Source organism: Podarcis muralis, chromosome 14 (assembly GCF_964188315.1).
Source record: "Podarcis muralis chromosome 14, rPodMur119.hap1.1, whole genome shotgun sequence".
In the NCBI taxonomy this organism is placed as follows: Eukaryota; Metazoa; Chordata; class Lepidosauria; order Squamata; family Lacertidae; genus Podarcis; species Podarcis muralis.
Genome location: NC_135668.1, coordinates 23,483,896 through 23,509,582, shown reverse-complemented (window position 1 = coordinate 23,509,582; position 25,687 = coordinate 23,483,896). Strand labels below are relative to the sequence as shown.

At 42.6% G+C, this 25,687-nt stretch overlaps 1 protein-coding gene across 9 annotated transcripts in view; it reads left to right on the top strand.

Annotated features, from left to right (window-relative positions):
• The window catches only part of MEF2A (myocyte enhancer factor 2A), a 94,860-nt gene that overhangs the window by 8,670 nt on the left and 60,503 nt on the right, over positions 1 to 25,687 (top strand). For 8 of the 9 annotated variants that reach the window (XM_028705211.2, XM_028705213.2, XM_028705209.2 and 5 more), the window contains exon 2: positions 20,724 to 20,923. In XM_028705211.2, coding sequence (XP_028561044.2) covers positions 20,870 to 20,923 — 54 coding nt within the window. In that variant the 5' untranslated portion in view covers positions 20,724 to 20,869. Of the gene's footprint in view, positions 1 to 7,981; positions 8,040 to 20,723; positions 20,924 to 25,687 lie in introns of all 9 variants that reach the window. The other variant, XM_028705210.2, reaches the window with a different exon arrangement.

Sequence of the window (25,687 nt, the reverse complement as noted above, 5' to 3'; positions counted from 1 at the left end):
TGCAAAGGTCAGTTGTAGTTATACCTGCATACTGAATATGACATCCTGGTTTTTGTACTTGGTAACACGGGTGGCGCTGTGGGTTAAACTACAGAGCCTAGGACTTGCCGATCAGAAGGTCGGCGGTTCGAATCCCTGCGGCGGGGTGAGCTCCTGTTGCTCGGTCCCTGCTCCTGCCAACCTAGCAGTTCGAAAGCACGTCAAAGTGCAAGTAGATAAATACGTACCACTCCAGCGGGGATTTAAACGGCCGTGCACTGCTCTGGTTCGCCAGAAGTGGCTTAGTCATGCCAGGCCACATGACCCGGAAGCTGTACGCCGGCTCCCTCGGCCAGTAAAGTGAGATGAGCGCTGCAACCCCAGAGTCAGTCACGACTGGACCTAATGGTCAGGGATCCCTTAACAGAGATTGCAGGACTGGCAGGTGATGTACTGTGTCCTACCTATCCTTGTGCTATTGAAGGTAACTGCCTCCATGAAATACACACAGGTGATACAGAACCAATTTGATTAAAAAGGCAACCAAATACAGATGTTACCCAAAAAGAAACATGAGCATAAATTATTCATAATAATTATGCATAACAGTAAATTCTTGACCTATACAATAAATAAGACATACTTAAAAAGAAAAATATTAGTTCCCAAGAGAGGCCACATGACCTTGTCTAAGTTGGGTAGCCTTCACTGTGAATTTAGCTGTATTAAACATTACAGACCTATCTGTACTGGAAAACCCATATTAAATCTTATCCATACCACTGAGGGCATCAGCCACCACTAAAGTTTTCTCTATCTTTGCTTAGTTATTTTATACAGTTTACAGTATACATATAGTGTGTGGCATCCTCTATCCAGGGGCTACTGCATATGCAAAAACACTGATCTCTGGGGATTTTCTTAAATCTCCCTTCCAGGCAATTGGCTTCATAGTCTGAAAATGTGGGCCTGAAAGTACTTTGCAGAGAAAATGTGGATTTACTTCAGGCAAGTATTTTCTCTTCCCTGCGGCTTGAGTTTAAGGTGGGGAAAGTATCATAAAATCTGGATAAAGTAATGGCATTCATGTTCAGTTCTGTAAACAGGTATTGGAGCCACACTTTAATATTGTAATGGCTAAGTTGGATTTCAGCAGCAAAAAAGGCGCTGGGCCTAGTCCATGTGTCCTCATTCTTTTACTATTAGCTGTCCAGGTATTTGTGGAGGATGACTGAGACTGCTCTATTATACGCAATTTTAACCAGTTCATTTATTGTTTATCTGATTTTTAAAAAATAAGAGAAAATTGCCCCGAAAATGAAATATAAAATTGGCATTACTCCAGCTTTTCCCCACAGAGGAGCTGTGGGCGTTCCTGGTAGGAGACCAGTTATGTACAAATAAATCTATTGGGTACTACCGTAGAAATGAATAGGTCCCAAAATGCCCCAGATTTCCACCCCATATGTCAACTGAAGAGTAACCTTAGCAGCAGAAACCAAGGAGTAGCTCTGGTTTAGCAAACTTGCCTGCTCAGTATGCAAAGATCATGTCTTGCCTGTGTACAGTTTGCATCAAACCATCACATAGGATGATGGCTTGACTTGTAAGGCAAGTTGTTTGAATAAATAATACCTGCATATTGCACAATATTAAAATAGATGGGCTGTGGATCATAGTTCTCTGTTCCCAGTAGTCCAGGGGTCGGCAAGGTTTACCTCACCTGGGCCGGTTCACTCCAGCAGAGATCCCTCTGTAGGCCAGATTGCACCCACTCCCACGATTTCTGGCGTCTGCATCTGCGCAGACGCGATTTCTGGCATATGCGCATGCGCAGATGTGTTTTGCAGCCTTTGCGCATGCGGAGACACGATTTACGGTGACGTGGAAGTGAGTCACTGTGCTGTGCCAGTTTAGCGCAGCGCATGGGGACTTGCCAAGCGGGCAGCTTGGTTCAGGGGTGGCTCATGGGCCAGTTAAATGACCCCCATGGGCTGCTTGTGGCCCATGGGCCTTAGGTTGCCAACCCCTACAGTAGTCTATTTCTAATAATCTGTTCACTGAGTAGAGCTTCCTCTACTTTTAACTGGATATTGAGATCCCACTTCAGACTGTACTTCCTTTGCTGCCTCTCATCATATCCTAAAAACCTGTCACAAAGACCGATGATCACTCTCCAGTTGGTCTCCCACTGAAGAAGAAGAAGAAGAAGAGTTTGGATTTGATATCCCGCCTTTCACTTCCCTTCAGGAGTCTCAAAGCGGCTAACAATCTCCTTTCCCTTCCTCCCCCACAACAAACACTCTGTGAGGTGAGTGGGGCTGAGAGACTTCAAAGAAGTGTGACTGGCCCAAGGTCACCCAGCAGCTGCATGTGGAGGAGCGGGTTCCCCAGATTACGAGACTATCGCTCTTAACCACTACACCACACTGGCTCTCACCACACTGCAAAATTCTTAGTTAAGGGGCACATTTGTGATTACATAATAAATACTCTATCTCACTCCTACCGTTTAAGGAGGAGTATGTAAAATTCCCTTCTGTGTTATCCTGTCCAGCTCCACAGGTTTTACAGGAATTGGAATTACAAGGACAAAATTTAGAATTACTGATAGGTGGCAGAAGTAGAGCTCTCAGTAATAGTTTGTGAAGACTTGGAGGCTGGTGAATTGCTTTAATAGGAGGCTTGTTGACAGCTTCAGCAAGACATTCAGAGTTTGCCAACAATGGGTAGCGTTCTCTGATCGCCAGGTGATAGATTTCCATCTAGCGTCTCCCAGCTACCACAAATAGGACGTGTTGTTCATTGTTTATTGACACCTACTTTGATGGAGGAGGTTTTTTCTAGACAGGATGGAGGCCTAGTGGATGCTGCAATTACAATTACAAGAAAGAAATCAATTACAAGAAGAGAATATCCTCTAGGCAGAAGGTGTTCGCTGATCCTTCTTAGATATTGTTGTTTGTTGTTGCAAGTGTGCTTGATTCTGAGAGCCAAGCTGTAGACAATTAAAAAAAAATGTTTTGCTTAGCATCGTTCTTGGTATAGGTATTTTTTGACATTACTGGGTTTGTTTCAGAGTTTAGTGATTATTTTGTTGTTCTTAATGGTGAGAAGGACATCCAAAGTAAGGGATGTCTGGATTTTCAGTGTTGCTACTGAAGGTTAAGTTGATAGTTAGGTGTATAGAATTGATGTAGTTTTTTTTTAATTGTCCTAAGGCCCTTTTTACCATTGGTCTAAACCATAAAGATGCCATCAATGTATTGCCACCATATAAGTTGTTTGCTAATAAGCTGTTTGAAGATGTCCAAGTTTTTCCATGAACAGATTTTCACACATACATGCACATGCCCTGCTTAATGCCAAAAGAAATCAAATGCTTGATCCAGATGGCTTCACAGCAAGTTACAGTGGTGCCTCGCAAGACGAAATTAATTCGTTCCGCAAGTTTTTTCTTCTTGCGAGTTTTTCGTCTTGCGATGCACGGTTTCCCATAGGAATGCATTGAAAATCAATTAATGCGTTCCTAGGGAAACCGCCTTCAGACCAGGTCCGGGGACAGTCTGTTCCCCGACCTCTTCTGAAGGCTGGGGGGGGGGGACAAGGGCTTTTCTTCCCACTGCCAGCCTTCAGAAGGCTGTTCTGAAGGCTGGCGGTGGGAAAAAAAGCCCTTCTTCCCACCTCCCGCCCCGCAAGCTCCGGGGACAGGAGGGCTTTGCTGCCGACCGCCAGCATTTTAAAAGCCCCTGCTGTCCCGGGGCGATTTTAAAATGCTGGCGGGCGGGAGCGAAGTCTCTGCTGTCCCGGGGAGATTTTAAAATGCTGGGGGGCGGGAGCGAACGCTTCGCTCCCGCCCGCCAACATTTTAAGATCGCCCGGGGCAGCAGAGACTTCTCGCCCAAAGCAAGGGGAGCTCTCCGAAGGGCTCCCCGTGCTTCGGGCGACAGGCTGCCGCCCCAAGCCTCGCGCACCCGGTGGGACCTCCTGCCGGGTGCGCGAGGCTTGCAGACACTCGCCCGAAGCAGGGGAAGCCCTCCGGAGGGCTCCCCGTGCTTCGGGTGACAGGCTGCCGCCCCAAGCCTCGCGCACCCGGCGGGACCTCCTGCCGGGCGCGCGAGGCTTGCAGGCACTCGCCCAAAGCAAGGGGAGCTCTCCGGAGGGCTCCCCGTGCTTCGGGTGACAGGCTGCCGCCCCAAGCCTCGCGCACCCGGCGGGACCTCCTGCCGGGCGCGCGAGGCTTGCAGGCACTCGCCCAAAGCAAGGGGAGCTCTCCGAAGGGCTCCCCGTGCTTCGGGTGACAGGCTGCCGCCCCAAGCCTCGCGCACCCGGCGGGACCTCCTGCCGGGCGCGCGAGGCTTGCAGACACTCGCCCGAAGCAGGGGAAGCCCTCCGGAGGGCTCCCCGTGCTTCGGGTGACAGGCTGCCGCCCCAAGCCTCGCGCACCCGGTGGGACCTCCTGCCGGGCGCGCGAGGCTTGCAGACACTCGCCCGAAGCAGGGGAAGCCCTCCGGAGGGCTCCCCGTGCTTCGGGTGACAGGCTGCCGCCCCAAGCCTCGCGCACCCGGCGGGACCTCCTGCCGGGCGCGCGAGGCTTGCAGGCACTCGCCCAAAGCAAGGGGAGCTCTCCGGAGGGCTCCCCGTGCTTCGGGTGACAGGCTGCCGCCCCAAGCCTCGCGCACCCGGCGGGACCTCCTGCCGGGCGCGCGAGGCTTGCAGGCACTCGCCCAAAGCAAGGGGAGCTCTCCGAAGGGCTCCCCGTGCTTCGGGTGACAGGCTGCCGCCCCAAGCCTCGCGCACCCGGCGGGACCTCCTGCCGGGCGCGCGAGGCTTGCAGACACTCGCCCGAAGCAGGGGAAGCCCTCCGGAGGGCTCCCCGTGCTTCGGGTGACAGGCTGCCGCCCCAAGCCTCGCGCACCCGGTGGGACCTCCTGCCGGGCGCGCGAGGCTTGCAGACACTCGCCCGAAGCAGGGGAAGCCCTCCGAAGGGCTCCCCGTGCTTCGGGTGACAGGCTGCCGCCCCAAGCCTCGCGCACCCGGCGGGACCTCCTGCCGGGCGCGCGAGGCTTGCAGGCACTCGCCCAAAGCAAGGGGAGCTCTCCGAAGGGCTCCCCGTGCTTCGGGTGACAGGCTGCCGCCCCAAGCCTCGCGCACCCGGCGGGACCTCCTGCCGGGTGCGCGAGGCTTGCAGACACTCGCCCGAAGCAGGGGAAGCCCTCCGGAGGGCTCCCCGTGCTTCGGGTGACAGGCTGCCACCCGGCGGGACCTCCTGCCGGGTGCGCGAGGCTTGCAGACACTCGCCCGAAGCAGGGGAAGCCCTCCGAAGGGCTCCCCGTGCTTCGGGTGACAGGCTGCCGCCCCAAGCCTCGCGCACCCGGCGGGACCTCCTGCCGGGCGCGCGAGGCTTGCAGACACTCGCCCAAAGATTTTAAAATGCTGGGGGTCGGGAGCGAAGCGTTTGCTCCCGCCCGCCAGCATTTTAAGATCGCCCGGGGCAGTGGAGAAGTCTCCGCTGTCCCGGGAAGGCAGGCGGGGGGGAGCAAAGACTTTTGCCCCCCGCCAGCCTTCAGAAGAGGTCCAGGACCTCTTCTGAAGGCCGGCTGTGGGCGAAAGTCTTTGCTCCCGACCGCCAGCAATTTAAAACAGGTCCCCGGAGATTTCCCTATGGGCTTTCGTCTTGCGAAGCAAGCCCATAGGGAAATTCGTCTTGCGAAGCGCCTCCAAAACAGAAAACCCTTTCGTCTTGCGGGTTTTCCGTCTTGCGAGGCATTCGTCTTGCGGGGTACCACTGTATTACAAAATCTTTTCCTCTATATTAGTCAAACTAGCCATTGAAATCAGTGAACTATTGAGGAACAGTACATTATACCTGAAACATGACTAGATACTACTATTGTGACAATTCCTATAGAGGGAAAATACTTATGAGTTATCTCATGCCAATTTATCACTTAAACCTCTAGTATAAGATTTTTACTGATACATTATCAAGAATAGCAAATGGTATTATACACAAATACATATACAGAAACAGCAATCAAGTAGGCTTCATTTGGAAGAGGAAAATGAGAAATAATATATGTTTTTTAGATTTTGCATGCAGTAAGGAAGAGGACGTGGGTGGCACTGTGGGTTAAACCACAGAGCCTAGGACTTGCTGATCAGAAGGTCGGCGGTTTGAATCCCCGCAACGGGGTGAGCTCCCGTTGCTCGGTCCCTGCTCCTGCCAACCTAGCAGTTCGAAAGCACGTCAAAGTGCAAGTAGATAAATAGGTACCGCTCCGGCGGGAAGGTAAACAGTGTTTCCGTGCGCTGCTCTGGTTTGCCAGAAGCGGCTTAGTCATGCTGGCCACATGACCCGGAAGCTGTACGCCGGCTCCCTCGGCCAGTAAAGCGAGATAAGCGCCGCAACCCCAGAGTCGGTCACGACTGGACCTAATGGTCAGGGGTTCCTATACCTATACCTATATAAGGAAGAGGAAATGGTGATGCTGTTCCAATACGCAGAAAAGGCCAATGACAATATTGAGTGACCCTTTTTATCTGAAATACTAAAATATTTCAACTTTGTAGTATCATTTTGTACATGGGTATAAACTACTTAATGAAATCCAGAAGCAAAAGTATGTCCTAATGGGATTATTCTGCCAGGTTCTAGACAGTTTCCTGTTACGGCCTTTGTTTAATCTAGCAATCGAATTTTTAGCAATTATAATGAGAGCATAAAAATACAATAGTGGTTAAATCAATAAATACACAGAAAAACATTGATATGGATTTGCCTCATGCTCCGTCTTTCTTATTTCCAATCCTTTCCACTGTTGAAGTTTCTCCTGCCCCATCACTTCTAGTGTGTCCCACTAACCTTCCAAATGGACCACCAGTTTCCTAGAATGATGGAGCTGCTGCTGCTCCCACCATTCTTCACAGATACCCATGGACCACAGTTTAGGAATCTTCTTTAGAGGTTAAAACAGCTGTAATTTTCAATATATGGAGTACTGGTGACTGACTGACACTAGCTCATAGTGGTCACACTTCTTAATAATTATTTCATACTATAAACTGATGAGAGTTGCTATAACAGGACTAAATTGTAGGCTTAGGTCCTTGTTAATGTAGCGGCTGCTTATGAGGGGTACGAATTGCCTCCCCGGTAGGTTAGGAAGTCTTTGTTTTGAAGAGAGTGATTGTTCCCACTCCTTCCTTTTTTTCGGCCACTGATGTGCCATACAGGTATGTGCAGTCGTTCTATAAAGAAATCCCACTAGTTTAGTACTGTATTGCGCTTCTCTCTGCCATTTACACCTGTACTAAAATATTGGTGATAATCCAAAGCATTAAAGTAGATAAACTGAGTTGTCTGCATTTTTGAGAACTGTCCATCTGTTGGTCTCACTTAAAAAACCCCCAAATTGTACAACCAGTGCTACTCTTAGTGGCAGAGATCTTCACAGGTCAACTGTGCATGTCAAAAGTTCATATGGCATTGTTCTACTGTAGAGTTGAAGGGGTAACAGTTCTCTGTTTACTTTACTTAGGACTCATCCATGCTGGAGATAATGTGTATTTCAACTGTCTGTGTGTGTGTGTGTGTGTGTGTGTGTGTGTGTGTGTAGAATCCACTTGATGTCCTCTTCATCCAAGTAGCAGTCCGTAACCCCCCCCCCCAAAATCTGGATATTCCCAGTCTCTGAATAATCCAATAGGGGAAGAAAATCCAATATAAAATCACACATTACATGACTGAGTGCACTGAAGCACATTCTGTGGGTAGGCTTTAGAAGGGTGGTGACGTTTTGCTGGATGCGATCTATTACCTCACCCCGACTCCCATGTTGTTTCTATCAGTCCAAAGGAAGGATGCAGCCCGCCCTTTTTCACCTGCTGTTGTTGAAGGCATATTTATGATATTATTATTTTTTACACAGCTCTTTTGTGCAGAAGTGCTCTTGCACAAAAATAGCTGCATGAAAAATAAAAATAAAAATTGCTCTTATAGGTACAGGAGGCAGAAAATGAAAATGGGAGGAAGCAGCAGCTTTTCAGAATGTGAATATGTATGTATTAAAGTAATATTTCTAGCCATGTGTGAGGGTGTTTCTAAGCTAAATGGGATTAAGTACTTTTGGCCCACTTTCATGGCTGCATGGATTAAAAGTTCTGTCTTGGAAGATGTGTTTTTTTCGTATTTGAAATAAGGATAGAATGCTTCACATCTTTTCAAAGCTTTAAATTCCTATTGTATTTTTTCTTGGCAACTGGTTGTGAAGGGTGTGTGTTAATGTTGCATTTGGAACTTCAGCTTCAATGTTCAGTTCAATGCACTGCCGTTTTTATAATAGTGTGTTAAGGTTTTCAGAATGGATCTATTTTGTAGCTATAGTGAAAACAAAAAAATGTTTCTTACCATATCTTTAAAATAGATGATTGCTGAAGCATATATGATAGCCGAAACATACATAATCACTGCAAAATCTTAAATTTTTCACAATGAATTTACAAAAATGTGCCTGACATTAAGTTGTAATGGGGTCAGTACTACTATCAGACACCTGAACTGTGGGAAAATAAAGGAACGTGGGACAGGAAAAGGAAGCTGAGAGTGAGGCAGCCTCTTGAATGTTTAAGGTGCACATGGGATGATACTCACACGTTTCCATCTTTCCTAGTTGAGACAGGACACAGGATGCAATGGGAATAACATGGACCAATCCCACAAATAAAATCAATAGATATCATGAGAGGGCTGTCACAAGATCAATCCGTTGAGCAGTAGACTAATGATATACCAATATATCACAATGTCTGATTTAAGGATAGAACTATGTAAAGGCAAATGAGGTAATGTCCTGGCAAATGCTACTACTTGGGGTTCTAAAACTGAAACCCTTTTACAACTTCTATTTTATAGTACAAAGCAATAGGGGTGGCAGGAATAATGAGCGAAGTGATGGCCAGCTTTTCCCACATTTGTTTGTTACATAGTACATGCACACATTGTGATTCACGATAGATCACCGTGTCAAATATTATAAAACTGTTACCACAATACGGACTTCAAACCAGTTTTGTATAATATATTGATATATTGCCCAGCCCAGGAGTCAGCAAACCTTTTCAGAAGGGGGCGGGTCCACTGTCCCTCAGACCTTGTGGGGGGCCGGACTATATTTTGAAAAAGAAAGAAAGAAATAACGAATTCTTATGTTCCACAAATAACCCAGAGATGCATTTTAAATAAAAGCACACATTCTACTCATGTAAAAACACCAGGCAGGCCCCACAAATAACCCAGAGATGCATTTTAAATAAAAGGACACATTCTACTCATGTAAAAACACCAGGCAGGCCCCACAAATAACCCAGAGATGCATTTTAAATAAAAGGATACATTCCACTCATGTAAAAAACACGCTGATTCCCGGACCGTCCACAGATTGGGCCCCCGGGCCTTAGTTAGTCAGTCCATGGCCCAGCCCCACAGTAGACCAAAGTGTGCTTTCCAAGGTTATCAGAGCTCTTGGTTTCAGGCAAAGATTCAAAATTCTTAAGAGCCTTTCAAGTTGGTTATGGTTACAAGTCTGGAATGAATAACTTAAGAGTTAATAAATTTGACTTGTGACTGTCCAAAATATTGTTCTTAACATTTATTTTGTCTTGCATGCCTGCACTGCTAACACACTGCCTGTTATGTCAGACTGACCTAGGGGTCAGCCTAGCACAGCAGATCCTTAATACTGGTCCTTGACTTGATAGTATGTTATGCTGCCAGAATTGAACATAGCAATATTGTCCATATCAATTTTGAATATGTGAATTACAGAGCAATATTGTCCATATCAGTTCTGAATATGTGAATTATGGAATGTGCTTAATAGGATACTTGAGTAACTTTCAAATAAGGTACGTTGACGCTAACTGCCGTCCTACACAGTATTGTTTGTGAGAGGGAGCTGATGTGTCCTGTTTTTGCTTAGAGCTTTATAAAGACTTGCAATTGGAACTGCACCTGCATCTTAGAGAGTATTACTTGCCACATGTTGTCAGCTGGCTTCAAGCTGTCAATTCCTGTTTGAATTTTTTTCTCTTTCAGGAGAATAAATGAATTTCTTGAGGTACTCCAGTGAAAGTTGACATGAAATCGACCCTGCAGACTTTCTAAACATGTACTTCAAAAGGACTTAGTTTACTAGTAATTTCTTAAAACTTTTTTTTAGTAAATAAGTAATAATTTTTAATAGCAGTTCTTAATCTTAAAAAGGCATTAAGTACAAAAATCTAACTTCATAATTTGTGCGGTATAAAAAAAAATACACTGCTTTGTTTTGCTTTGCTTCTTCCGTAATCCATCTTTTGTGGGCGTGTAATAATTTTGGAAATTCTTTGTTGCATGTTTAAGTTTTGTCTAATTATGAAATCACTTTAGGCAGCGAACTGTTACTGTCTTTCTTTCTTTCTGTAACAGTTCTAATTTGTATCTTTCTTAACACAGCTAGCTCTCTGCTTCCTGCCTCCCCCCCCCCCCCCTTGTAGAGACTTCTGGGAACTATGGTACAACAAGGAGTAACTCTAAAGGACTGCACTATCATATTCTAGGGAAAATTAACTGTGGTTGTCAGAGCAAGACTCCTGTTGATACTGTACCTTGATAGCTCTAAAATCCGGCACTCTTTGTATCATTTTCTCAATAGCCAAGAGGAATGAGATACGTTTTCTAAATTTTGGGCTATGCAACAACAGTAAGGTGATGTCATGAGCCATGCTTTCTTGTCAAGCAAAGCTTCCTTTTAGGTATGACCACTGAAGCACAGTGGACTCTAGGGAGCGATTCAGCCTCTTTGTCTTATGTTACCTTGGAATTTGCAGGTTGAGAAGGCTGTAGCTCCTAAAAATATAAAATAATATAAAATATAATAAAATGCTTTGTCCAGTATGGTGACAAAGGAGTAAAAAGAACAGCATTGTAGAATTGGAGGTGTTTGGGAAATAGGGCTGATGTTGCTTTAATCAAAACTCTTTCTTTAACCAGGGTGCTGGAGAAAGTGCAACCTCTCTCTCTTTCTCTCTCTCTCTTTTTAAAGAATCAACAACGTTTATAAGACTCCAGTACATTCTTTTCTGATGGAAACATGCCTAACAGCTAACCTTAATTTTCTTCTGCTTTGGGGAAGAGGAACTGTGGTAATAGTTCTTAGGATGAACAAGGAATCCCAGAAGCAACATAGGAAAAAGAATGCATTGCATCATGTCACAATTGGCTGTATTTGAAATATGATATTTAAATTGCCTTGAGTTAAATCATTATCCAGAAAATGGACTTGTTTTAAATTGGATTTCTATTTTGAAGCTTAGATTACTGGAGCAAACATTACTGGTTGCTATTACAATGAGAACATAAGGGTTGTAACTAAATAGAGCCTTTACGCAGACTAGAAGCATAATCCCAAACCATGTGATCCATGTAGTTAATAAGCCTAGCATATTTACGTTTGCTTAGACAAGAGAGGCATCTCTGTTTTGGTTCTCTGGACCAGGCTGCTAAGCAAGACCACTTGCTTGAAGACTGATCCAAAATATACTACAAGCAAGGGCTGGTAGCTACTGAGAAAATTACTGTTTCAGTGAGGGAGAAAGTAAATATCCCTGATATTTCGTTGGTGGAACAATAAATGTTCATTAAATTGAACAGTGTTAATTGGGAGAACTTAAAACAGGAGAACATAATCATGTGTTTGGGCTGCAAGGGCAACTGTAGTGATATACAGGGCAATAGCTCCTGGATCCTATTGCTTTGACTTGGTAGTACCTGGGCCCTCTGGGAAGGCCATGATAATCTAATGTGCACTGTTTATGGCAACATGAGAAAGGGCCTTTTCTGCAGTGGCTCCCTGTTTGTGGAATGCTCTCCCCAGGGAGGTTTGGCTGGCAACTTCTTTATACATCTTTAGGCACCAGGGAAAAACATTCCTCTTTAACCAGGCCTTTGGCTGATTGAGATCTGATGCCCTTTTAAAATACGTTGTGGAAGTGGAGATTATTTGGTTGTCTTTGTTCCTGTTTTGATTATGTATTTTGTGTTTTTTATATGGTGATTATATATTGTGAGCTGCCCTGAGATCTACAGGTATCAGGCAATATACAAATTTAATAAATAATAAACATAATAATATGTGTGCATGAACGTTCATGACTTGTCTGAACTTTATTTAGAAATTATTTTTATTAGAACACTTGTAAATACAATATTTTAAGACATGACAATTCAACAGCACACGTTTCTGTAAACATAGTTTACATTTTAAGGAAAAAAACCTTACATACATACATTTTTTTTTTTAATGCAGTCTTTCCACAGTTGAAACCATTCTCAAAACCAGGCAGGGTCAGGGGCAGCCAGGTACACTTCCCCTGGGCCTCAGAAGGCTAAGCCACCTGGGGGCTCCTTTTTTGTTTGTGTTTGGTCACTAGCCATGATCCTGCTCTTTTGGTACTTGATTAAATATAAAATGTGAGAAGAAGGCTAAGCACATCAGAAAAAGTCACTTATTGGTGCTGTATTCATTCATTTGGTTAGTACTTTTGTGAAATAGTGCCTTTTTAGAAACGGAAAAATTCTAAGCTGCAGAACTACATGATAAGTAATTAACTGATAGGCAGGAAAGATTTGCTAAAATCTTGGCCGGGGAGGATGGGATACGAATAAAAGTTAATAAGAAGAATAAGAATAAGAATAATTTTAGCCACCTCTATTTAGCAAAAAGCACAACAACAATTTAACTGACAACTATTTCAAAGTAGATCACTTACAGCAGTGCAGTTTCCACGAATGCATAGAGTTAGACAGAAAATCATTTTTACAAACAGTGAATAAACGCTGTCCCCTAACCCTTGTTTATTGCTGATGCAAGTTGAAATAGTAGACTGCTGTGACTGTAATATCAGCTGTTGTGACTGTAATATCAGCTGTTCCCAGCCAATCATAAATGGTCATTGCTTCAGCTGCTATAGCTCTTCAAGCAAGCAGATAGCGAAAGCGTAGGGGATGTACTGCCAGCCTTGGATCCCTTGGCAGTGATTTCCTTTTCTGAGTCAGATTCGCAAAGACCTCTGACCTATAGCATATCTCTGCTATGATCTGTTTGTAGAGTTTACTCATAAATCATGATGTTGGAAAATGCATCTTTTACAGTTTAATTAATGTGTGTTAAGCTGTATGGTACCAATAATGGCATGTAAATGTGAAACTATAAAACTCAATTTCTAGGAACATCCATTATAAAACTTCATTTTAAGCACCTAATTAGTGCTTCTTGTGAAAGGTGTAAAAGTATTTTTCTGTTGTGCAGAGTGGGGATCTGGAAGGTTTGAATGGACCTTCTATCCCCTAAGATCCCATTGTTTCTGGGCATAGGCTGGGAGATGGAGTGGGGGGAAGGAGTGCCCTGTTGGGATTCTCCATGAGTGTGTGTAGCAGACACCCATGTCACTTTAAAAGCATATGGATATGATTCCTGATCTTGATTAGTTTTCAGTCTACTCTGAGATGAGACTGAGGTGAGTGTATAAGTTGGATGAAGGAAACTAGTAAATGGTCTATACCAGGAATGTCCAGCAGGTTGACCGCGATTGACAGGTCAACCCCCAATTGTTAAAAGTCGATCGTGGACGATCGCGGGCTCATTTATGTCCTGGGGGGGGGAGCATTTGGCCCTGCCTGCTCCCTTTTTCCTTTATCCGTGCATGATTTCAAGAACGGAAGATGGAGTTTCCTCTGGCGATCTGACCTGCACCCCTAAAAAAGGTCAAGAATTTAGACTTGCCTCCGTAAAAACAGCTCATCAATTTTGACAGTTTTGACCTGCCCCCCACAATTTGTAGATCACTTCCAGGTTTTTATTCTGTGAGTAGCTCACAGTCTCTTGGGAGTTGGATGTCCCTGGTCTGTACTCTTTGCCCAAGGTATAAGCTACATTGAACTTAGTGGGGCTACTTTATAGATGTATATAGGATTGGACTGTAAGTCAGCCACTGCAGTGTAAAAACTGTGCTACTTGATTAAGTGTCAATAGATTAAATGAATCCGCTTTGACAGTATTTTTAAAGCTCAAATGTGTGATAATCGTGTTAGTGTATGGATAATCTGTGCTTCATATTCTAATGTAGAAATCAAACTGATTGTTACAACAGCTTGCAATGCATGCTTTGGAAAGTAAAATAATATTCTGATTGAATTTCATATAATTTGAATAATATACTGTTCTTACATAGTCCTAATCCTTCATTGAACTTGAACGTGGTGGCACAATTGAAACGTGTGTGTGCCAAAAGTTGGACAGGACTTTTTATTTTTAATAACTCAATAAGCTGTTGAACCCCCCCCCCCCAAAAAAAAAAAACCATCTACAATCGGAAAACAAGCTCATTGGAAAGGTTAAAGAAGCTGTCTGCTTGTGCACTGCACAGTCTGGTGTAGTCCAGTGCCCATACATGCAGCCCTTTCTCTCTTTGGTAAGCTGCAGCTGACTCCAGAAATGTTCAGTTAACCATAGATGTCTATTATGTCAGGACCAGGAGATCCTTGTTATCAGATTTGGAGCAAGCTATGACCTGAAGCGAACTTCAAACCATGATTAAAGATCCAGACTTGTTCAGAGTCTGATAACCAGTGTTCCCTGTTAAGACTTAACTAGGAAACTCTGGTTAACTGAAGACTTCCTGGGTTACTGCTCTGTGCCAGAAGAATAAGTTCAAGCACATAATGCCTTTTTCAGCACACAAACGATCATCTATTACAAGCACTGTATGCTTTGTTACTGTGTGGTTTTGGACTACCTGCTTTATATTGAGTTCAGTTCCCTCACTCTAACATTGGGGGCGGGGAGGGGATGACTGATCTGCATATCTTGTGGTCAAGGCTGGTGCAAGAGATGGTACTGCTGGAATTATTGCTGCTGCCCCCACTCCACTTCTCTGCCTCTCTGTCTGCTTGCTTGCTTTGTCCTTTTGCTGCTGCATTAGTAGCATCAGCACTGACTCTCGTGTCTTCCTCTTCTTCCTGCCTCACTCAGGAGGGGCAGCAGGATCCTGGGAGAGTGCTTCTGCTCCTACTATGGTGGCTAGAAATTGCCTTAATTTTTATAGTTATTTAGCGCCTTTGCCTTTCCTAGAGTGAGGCAGGGAAGATGGGGAGGGTGCAGCAAAGAATTTGGCTGGCTGGCAGGCATTGTTGAGCAGACAATGAGACAACTGAGTAGAATCATAGAATCATAGAATCATAGAGTTGGAAGAGACCACAAGGGCCATCGAGTCCAACCCCCTGCCAAGCAGGAAACGGGTCCCAGTAGTGGGTCCCAGTGTATGTATGCGTGCCAGTTCACTGTTCCTCCACACCCACCACCTGAGATTATTGTCTCTGCTTGCCTTGAAAGGTTAAAGCCCTGTTTGTGGTGATTTATAAAGTATTTTGCACATTTAGGCAGCAAATGACATTTTGAGACTCTTAACTCAATAAAAACCTTCAGTCGCAAGTCTTCAGATTTGAGTAATTTTACTGCTTAAAACCATTTAGGTAGCCCAATCTTGTGCATGCTTACTCAGAAAAAAATAGATGTTCATTCGGGTTAAAGGTAGATGCTTGTAAAATTGAAGCCTAAATCATCTTAAAGTCTATTATAAATGGAGCTCTCAGGTACAGCTATGATTCCAAGGGGCAACCTTTAAAGGGGAACCAAAATGAACTGAGTACATCTTATAGGAAATATAAGCACATGATTCATCCTTTAAAAAATGTAAACCTGAATGCTGTTTTCATGAGAGCTATACATAGCTAGTCCTGGTGGGCTGTTTTGGGAATGTAGTAGGAGTAGATAAGACCAATCCTTTCCATGACCTTCAGGCAACAACCCCCTTTGAACAGCTGTGCCCCATTGCGCCATTCTCTTCACCTGGAATAGATGGAACTGCATTCTTTCCAGTGTTAGAAACTGACATATGAAAGCTAGGAGCTGAATGGCACCTTAAACCTAGGTTATGGGCGCAACAATGGAATGTCTAGGCACACTTTTTTAACCACAAGAATACAAAGCTGAAAATGAATGAACTGCAGCTAAAATATTATGTTTGTTTTCCACATGGTCTAGTCCTTCCTTTCCTCACCCACCTAATATCCCTAAGAGCGTCTCTTCTCCAGTCTTCAGAAAGTAGCTGGTAGTGGGGAGGCAGAAAAGGGTCCTCCTTTCTTTCCACTCTTCAGTTTTAATCCAAAATCTTAGGCTTAGTACTGCACCCAGAGCTCAGAAACTACTCGCACTAATGAAATTTTCTGTCGCAAAATTCTCCTAGAACAATGGGTGTTTCGAACACTGGTTCTTTCCTATTGTTTCAAGATGCCACGTAGCGCATCTTCCCCACATCATTCTTCCTTGCTCTCCCACTTGCTTATGATGTGCTTTTCTGGATTGACTGTTGAGATGCTACCTGGTTTTATAACTTAATTCATGCAGCTAGGAAAAACAGATCAGTGTCGGCGTTTCAAGCTTTTGACCTGCTTCTGCTTAGGGAAGAAACATTGCATCTAACTTTCTGATCTACAATATTCTGCTCAGCCAGAGAGACTTTTACAAACTGTATCAAACTGTATCAAAGTGCTGAGGCAGACGCACATGAGAGTACATTTCACTGAAGTTAGTTGGACTTAAAAGCTAGCAAGTTTAAAACTAGGTGGTAGAAGACGTTACATATGGATCAGTACTCCATCTTTTTTTTTAAGTGTGCAGTTTGTATAATAAAATGTCATCAGCTATCCCATTCACAAAATCAGGTTTTTTTCCTTTGTAAAAGCAGATGGTGTGGGGAGTTCTTCCAAGAAAAACTGGTTAGTACTTGCCTTAAACAAAACTATATATCAACAATAAATAAGAAGTTATTTCATAACTTTGAACATATAAAAATGTATGCCTTAAGCACTGTTGCACAAGGGTTCCACTTTGGAGTTCAGTGTGTGTCATGACAAAATTACAAATGTATTCTCCTATTCCATGACAGGTTAAGTATACCCAGGAGCATTTGGTGAGGGACTTTGTCAAAAGCCCCCCTGCTTCTGATTTATTTAAATATATTTTTAAAATTGGTGTCAATGCTTTAGTCAATATACTCCACTACCCCCCCCCCCTTTGCATCTCTTAATGTCCAACTGCATTCCTTTTTCAAAATTATTTCCCTTCCTTTCTGTTCTCCATTTGGGCCAGGCTTCCATTTTATGAAAAAGCGATCGGTTAGTTTCCTTGACGATGCTTTTTAAAAACTAGCTTGATGGCAATTTCTTGATCTGTGCTGTAAATTCTAGCTGAGCTTATGGTTTTGAATATCCTCATATTGAATCCTTTTCCCTTTCCATTTCGGCTTCCTTTTTACCAATCACTTCATTTTTGGAAAGTTTCTTTTTTTGAAGTGAACTGTAACTGTCTTAGCGTTCCTCATTTTACAGAGGGGTAAAATGACAAAGGAGAAAAGAGAATACACCAGGAGGAAGGTGACCAAAGTCTATCTAAATAAAAAACGTCTTTAACTGAAAAACTGCAGCACTCGGGTGTCAGGACTCTTGTTTCTGTGTCAAAGGTCAGACGGAGACTTCTGATATAAAGCTGTCCCTGTAACCCCCATGTCTGTTTGGGGGGGGGTTATGGGTTTGTTCGTAGGGACGCGGGTGGCGCTGTGGGTAAAACCTCAGTGCCTAGGACTTGCCAATCGCATGGTCGGCGGTTCGAATCCCTGCGGCGGGGTGAGCTCCCGTCTTTCGGTCCCAGCTCCTGCCCACCTAGCAGTTCGAAAGCACCCCTAAGTGCAAGTAGATAAATAGGTACCACTTTATAGCAGGAAGGTAAATGGCGTTTCCGTGTGCTGCGCTGGCGCTGGCTCACCAGAGCAGCTTTGTCACACTGGCCACGTGACCCGGAAGTGTCTCCGGACAGCGCTGGCTCCGGCCTCTTAAGTGAGATGAGCGCACAACCCTAGAGTCGGACACGACTGGCCCGTACGGGCAGGGGTACCTTTACCTTATGGGTTTGTTCTGTTTTTGTTTGTTCTTATTACATATTATGTGTTTTTATTTTGTATTTTTATGCTGTGAACCACCCTGAGATCCTCAGACAAATTAAATAAATAAAATGTAGGACACAGCTTGTGTCCTAAAAGGATATTTTGTGAAGTTTAAAACTGAGTGGCTGGTGCCTTGTTCAGTCCTGTATCTTTGTTACCTTTGTCCTTTCTATATTGCCTTTTAAGATACATAATGTCATCAGGACAGAAGCAGTCTTCTCTGTTCAGTCAGCAAATATGTTGGTCTGGTACAGGGGTAGGCAACCTAAGGCCTGGGGGCCTGGATGCAGCCCAATTGCCTTCTCAGTCTGGCCCGCGGACAGTCTAGGAATCAGCATGTTTTTACATGAGTAGAATGTGTGCTTTTATTTAAAATGCATCTCTGGGTTATTTGTGGGGCATAGGAATTTGTTCACCCCCCCCCCAATATAGTCCATAAAAAATATTTATATCAAGGACACATTGGCACTCTTTGTCTAAACGAAGCTGTATTTTACACTCTGAGCCAATGGTAACACATGTGTCCATTTTCAATTTCTTCTAACTTTGTCTCCTGGACATTTTAATGATATTCTAAGCTCTAAAACAAGACTTAGATGTCAGAGGAATATTCAAATGGAATTTCTCAAATTATATTCCTCTTATCCATTTTTAATGCTGCATCAGAATATCATGGCTGTATCCTCAGTTGAGGGTGAATGTGAAATGCTATCTGACTAATCTCCTTGTGCTGCCACTGCTTATTAACTCTGAGAATTGTGTTTAGTGCATTTGCCCATTTTCCTATACATGGCTGAAAGGTAGTGCATTTTGTGACAGGTGACAGACAATTTGTGTTGATTTCAGTAAGCCATTTCCCCCTTTATGGGAAAGATTTAGAAGACTGCAAACTCTGTAATCAATCCTGGTTTTTTTAATTACTTTGGCAGACTTGGATTGGGGCCAACGGTCTGTAGACCACGGCTGGTCTTGATAGCCAGTCCATAATAGTTCTTTCCCATTCTTTCCTGATTTCACACTGGCAACAAGCAGTCTTGCTGCTTATTTAGTATCTCTGGAGTATAAAGTGAAGACACGACGTTTCTATAGGCTCAGGGAAAGGGTTGGGAACTGCTTGATTCTGTGCACTAGCTAAACAAAAGGTTTATTCGCCAGTGATGAAGTGTATTTGCAGATCTGTGTTCAAGATGAGCATCTTTACATAGGGCCATAGGCCCAAGGCTTGAGGATACCAAGTGGGGATATTTTTTTTCTTTGAATGTTGAATATGTGCGCACACACACACACCTTGCCCATGGAGAATAATAAAGATAGGAAGGTTCATTTGCTCAAAGTGCCTTGTGTGTCTATATATTGTTGCTTGCATGCATGGTAGCTTAATGCATTCACTTGCCTTTATGTTGACTTAACCAATTCCTACCTTTCCCGTACCTGGGTTGTCATGCGGTCAATTTAGAAACCTGTTGCTTTGAGAGCACTCACAGACTTGTACTTTGTGTTCCCTTTACTCCCCACAAGCAGATTCCATTCTCCTCCTTCCTGGCTTTCTCTCACCATAGTTCACAATGGGTGGAATCAGGCAAAGTGTGTTTGGTACTAACCTGGATTATATCTGACTGGCTCTCAAAACATCAATGTGTAGTGTCTGCTTAGTTTATTGCAGTCTCTGATATATATAAGCTACTCATTTCTGGGGAAGTTTCTACATTTTTAAGGAAAATGTAACTTGTAAGCCCCAGTACATATGCACACGTTTCAGCTTGCAAGCCTTTTCATTTATGTGGATGGTGACACAGGCTTATTGGAAAAGTTTGCAAGCAGCAAAGAAGTGTTGGATTGGTAATTGGTTTGTTAGTGATGTGTGAAAACTTGCAAGTTTTACAGTAATGAATATAACCTTGAATTTCTCAGCTATTTGTCAGCCTGTATGTTCCTGTGAAATAGTCTTTTGGGAAAATGGAGTGCTACATGGAGAAGTCTCAGAATGGATTTATTTTTAAACGGCATTCAAAAGATGTTTTGTTCTTGAATAGCATCTTCTATTTGAGCATGCACTATTCTCCAGAAAGAAGAACCAGGAGAGTAACTGGTGGAGCAAAACCCAGGCAGTTTGGGCTTCAATTTAGTTCAACTTCATATTGCAAAATATTGGAAAGAGTCTTGCTTTTCTGCTAATTTTCTGCATGTTCATATTAAAACACAACTGCTAAATACTTTGACTTCTATAATGTAATATATAAAATAGAAATAAATTGCACCATTGCAGCATGTGTTATTGGTACATTTCTGTCCACAATAAGGTATTAAATAATTGTGATACTTCTAAAATTGCATTGATAGAATAAAATAGTTGCAGCTGAAGGACTTGCTCAGGATTTATTTTTTTAAAAAGAGTTCTTGACTTTTGTACCTCTAAACCATTGGGTAACTAACAAATGCAAACTTTTGAATAGGGTTCTGTGACTGAAGTCTGTGTCTTGATCAGAGTACAGTTGAACACATCATATGATATAATTCACTGTATTTCATTCTGATCAGAGAAGAGGCTGGGTTGTCTTGCATTTGACTTGTAAAATGTAAGCATTTGTGATGTGAAATATGTACTTTTGACATCAGAAACCAATTTTAATGTTTTTCCATTCTAGGCTTTCGTTACAACTGCACAGTGCATGGTCGTGGAAAAGAATTTAGGCTTTAGTCCTGGAAGACAACTATCTATCATGTGCTAGGATACAAAGTTTGTGGATACTTTTACTTGTGTGCTTCTGGATTATAAAGAAGGAAAGTGAAAATGGGGAGGAAGAAAATACAGATCACAAGAATAATGGACGAACGGAACAGACAGGTGAGAAATAATAATGTTAAGCAAAGGTAGTCATTTCATATGGCTTCCCCAATAACAGAGTCCTCCTCATCTCCTTTTCCTCTTGTGCCATGGCTATTAGATTGTAAGCCTGTTTGGAGATTTGTCTTACTTTTATTGATCTTATGCAGTATAAGGTGCTATGGAAGGTTTTTTGGCTGAAGAATGGGGATAAAATGCTTTAAGTAAGTAATTGTGTCATTAATTTGCCAATAACTTGATTTAACGGCATCTGGCTCCACACACTTTGTTGACAGAGCAGATACTGTTTGAGTCATGTGTGAGTCATGTGACCAAACGACCCATAAGAAAAAGTATAAAATATAGAATAATAACTAAGATCTCACAATCCTAGCAGTTCTAAGCCATGACAACATTTAGATCAGTGATGGCCAAACTTGGTCCTCCAGCTGTTTTGGGACTACAATTCCCATCACCCCTGACCACTGGTCCTGTTAGCTAGGGATGATGGGAGTTGTAGTCCCACAACAGCTGGAGGGCCAAGTTTGGCCATCACTGATTTAGATATTTTTTACCAGCTTCGTAAATTGCATCTTCCTAATATTGTTTTTTAATTGGTTGGCCTCTTTTGTTGTCTGCTCCCCACCCCCTACATATTAATCTGGCAAAATTCCATTGACACGGATACAAATTTCCATTGACACGGATACACCAATCTATAAGAGAGGCTCCAAAGCGGGCCCTAGTACTCTTTTCTCTCAAAGTTTACTACCAAAAAGAGGTTTATGCCAGCTTCCTGTTGAAACTATCGACACTTACTGACTTAAGGGGGTGGTGGTGGAAGATATCAGTTTAACCTATTGGCGAAATCAAACACAAACTTGTATCTTTTATGGGGGAAACCTCCAGCACCTGACATTAAATCAGCATTTTAACTGTATTTGTTCAGTAAGATGAATACAGTAGTAAGGAAACTTTTCATGTTTTCAGCCAGTTATTGTTTGGAAATATGCTGTTGCTATTATTTAGCTGTACTTTTATTATGTGTGTTCCTTTACAGACACAAGATAGTGGCAGCGCTATCTGTCTTAAACTATTATTACTAAGTACATAGTGAGGGAAGTCTTAAAACATTCCTCTTCAGATAGGATTATACCTCAGCTCTATCCTGTATACAAAGTAACTGATACTCTGGGGGATTATAATTAACATGAGACTGTCATTGTAGTGGTAATTACAAACTCTTATCTGCCTGAATGAGCTGTAGGCCATTTATATAATTGAGCTAGATGGAATAAATGGTTGTAACTGGGCTATCAAAGGGACTCAGTGTCAGCATCATCAAATAGTCTTCTTTGTTAACAATTAAGAGAGAACTTTTCCCCATAAGAGAACTTTTCCCCATGAATTAAGTGTATAAAAGCATTTTGCAAATGCTTATCAGGTTTGTGACCTTATAAGAATTTTTTGTTATGTTTTTGCAAAGCCAGAACATTAGATTCTGTAAACATATTAAAGCCCCTGATGGACTTAATAAAACACTGAGAAGGCTTGCCCTTCACTGTTGTGCAAAGTTGAAATCATTTTATGCTTTCTCAAATGCATTGTTCTGGTTTTAGATGTTTTTATTGCAAAAGAGGAAAAATTGGCTGTTCACTTGAAGCTTGGGTATAGCGGTTCCACTTACGATTCAGTCTAAGATGGATTGCTTTAGTGTGGGCAAATCTCCATACAGTGTCAGTGAAATGGTTGGGTATGCAATACATGTGGGTGGGCTGAGATTAACTACTTGTCCTGAAGAAGTAACTGCTTGTCCTGAAGAAGAAAGCTGCACTTGAGGCCACCCTTATAAGTTACTCAGTGGGTGGGTGACATCCACTGCTTTACTTATCTAGACTGTTCCTTCTCTCCACCCTACCAGTTGCTTATCATCTCCCTTACTAATCTAACCCCACCACTGGAGCATTTGTTAGGGTGTTTAATGAGACACCCAGGTTTATATACTGTATTGGCTCTGATATAAGCCTCACCTGAATATAAGCTGCACCTTTAAAATTCAAGGGGGGGGGGGAGAAAAAAAGACAATACCCAAATATAAGCAGCTCCCTTAAAATTCAGCAGGCGCTCACACCCGTTCTGTTTTACTGTATGTTTGTTTCAGCAGTGATATCGTAAAAGCCAGTTTTTGTAAGGTCGTGAATTTAAGCCACACTTTAACTTTTCACGGTCAGAATTGGGGGGGGGGGGGGAGCCTTATATTCAGGTACTGCCTGCCATATAGTTTGAGCCAAGTTGATGGTTTTGCTGTTGATGTTTAAAGCCCTAAACAATGTGAGACCAGGATACTTTGATGAGTGCCTCCCTGGATCATATTAAATTAATCTTTAAGATCTTAAGAGGAGATCCTGCTAGCTTATTTGATGACTAGTGGATTGTCACTTGAAAATGACTTTATCAGTGACAGCACCCCTCCATGGTCTCTCTCAGGTAATTTGTCAGGTGGTGACAGGAATGATTTTTAAAAGCCTTTTGAAAATTTAACTTTAAGCAAACTTCTCTGGACTCGTGATGCTTACATTTAAAATTTTTATTTAGTATACTGCTCAGGTTTATTTGTGATACACAATTGTATATTTTCTGGTTTTTATTTTATTTTTTGTAATTTTATTGAATGTTGTTGGCATTCTTACTGTTGCAAACCATTTATAAACTTTTATTAAGAGATATGCATGGATTACCATGCTGTTCAAATGGTAACTTTATAACACATGGAAGCCAAGTTGTGTATAGCTTGTTACCATGTAGTTAGAAGTCACAGGATAAGCCTCAATTTATTGAGAATAGTCAGAGAGCAGGGGTGTGTCTGAGGAACTTGTCACTATGTGATTATGTTGTTATTTTGCCACAATGGAGTGTGTTTTTCCCTGTGAGACATAAGTTGGGTGATCGGCTCGCAGTTGCTGCCCAAACTATGCAGTTTTCTAAAGGCAATTTGAAGCAACTGGCATCCTGTAAGGGTAAAATGAGAAGGTGGGAGGAGAGCCATGTATATCACTCTGTGCTCTTCGATGGATTAAAAATGTAATGTCTTTTTGGCGCTGAGCAATATATGGATATAGAACTAGATAATACATTTTGGTAAATTTCCTTGTCTGCTATGTGAAGCAAAAGAGAAATTGGGGTTTGGAAGAAGTTTGTTGCAATTATTGTGAGTGCCAGTTAACTGGGTTAGTGCGATTACAGGGGGAATACTTTTCACTTGTCTCCTCTGTATCTTACATACAGTCTGACCCTTAAGTATAGTAGTAGTTGTCCATTTCATTGTGTAATACCTACCTTAAGTAACAGCAAAAGTAAATTTGTTGCATTTCACTAATTTCAACTCTCCTTGAGCTGACCTTTTACATAAGCATAGTCTGTGTTAATAAACTTCTTATTTACATCTATATACCTTTTCTATGCTGCAAGCAGTTTTACATACAAATATCACAGAACATTTAAATATGGCAATTAAACATAAGATGCCAAAATCAAAAAGCTTGTGAAACGTTGTAAACATCAAATGAACTTGGAACTGCCTATTAATTGCCTCCAGAAGCCTTCTGAAATAAGTCTTGTAATCTCTGCATAAGGTCCTAAGCAAAGAGGTGTATTTGACCTTATAGCAGATGTCTTTACTTCAAAACTGACGAACTGTCCAGGCAGCTCAAGGGAGAAATGATCTTCCAGTTTATTCTCCATCATTGAAGGAATTCAAATTAAGAATCAGCAGCTTGCACTTGGGCCCAGAAACGCCAGATAACTAGTACAGTTCAATTCATTTTTGCTTTCCAGTGTTCGTTAGGTGGTGAGCTACAGCATTCTTCACCTGCATGAGCTTCGGAATAGTTTTCATTGACAATCCCTGTAAAATGCATTACAATAAAGGCAACTCCCATCGTACATGCAGGTTCAGTTCCAAGGGTTATGCATATAAAGCAAAAATCGCATATAGGTAAAATTGCTTGAGCTGACAAAAGCCACTCCTGGTCACTGTCTATGCTTGTTCAGGAACAAAAAAGAGCACCCCTAAGTGTCAAACATGTTCAGATACAGTGATTACCACCTCATCTATCACAAGCACAATTGATCCCTCCAAACATTGGAATTACCTACCAAGAGCAGCTCTCTCTTTCTGCTGGATGAGCAGATACCCTGAACCTGACCTTTGGGATTTACATGCTTCTATTCAATCTCTGTCCTTAAATTACAGTGTTTTGTTGCTCTGAATGTATACAGACAAGACCTGCATGTGCACTACTCCCCCAGCCCCATCCTTTTGAAACTGTGGGAAGGATACTGCATGGGCAGGAATTTCCTTTCTCTCCCCCCCCCCCAATCATTTTATATCACCAAAGGTTTGTAAGCATGTCCTGTGACCTGCTTCAAAGTAGTCTGAAGTTAGGCAAGAGAGTTCTTACTGCTTCTGGTCCATATTTTACTCCTCACCTACCCAGAGCCTTTGCCTGTGCCATTGTGTTTCACAAAATCTAAAACCACTTGTGAATTTACTGTTTACAAATCTGCCTGTTTTTATTTTCCAAAGGGCTTATGGCTTAAGCTCTGTAGCTTCTTGAACAGTTACCTATGTCCACAATAGTATAGCTTTAGGAATTTTGTACCCCAAAAGCATTTTTTTATCAGCACAAACACATATACTACTCCAGCAACTTATTCTTGAAAATGGTTAGCAATTGTATGACAACCGTTTTTACTTGAAGAAATCATTTCAGCTTATGGAGCTAA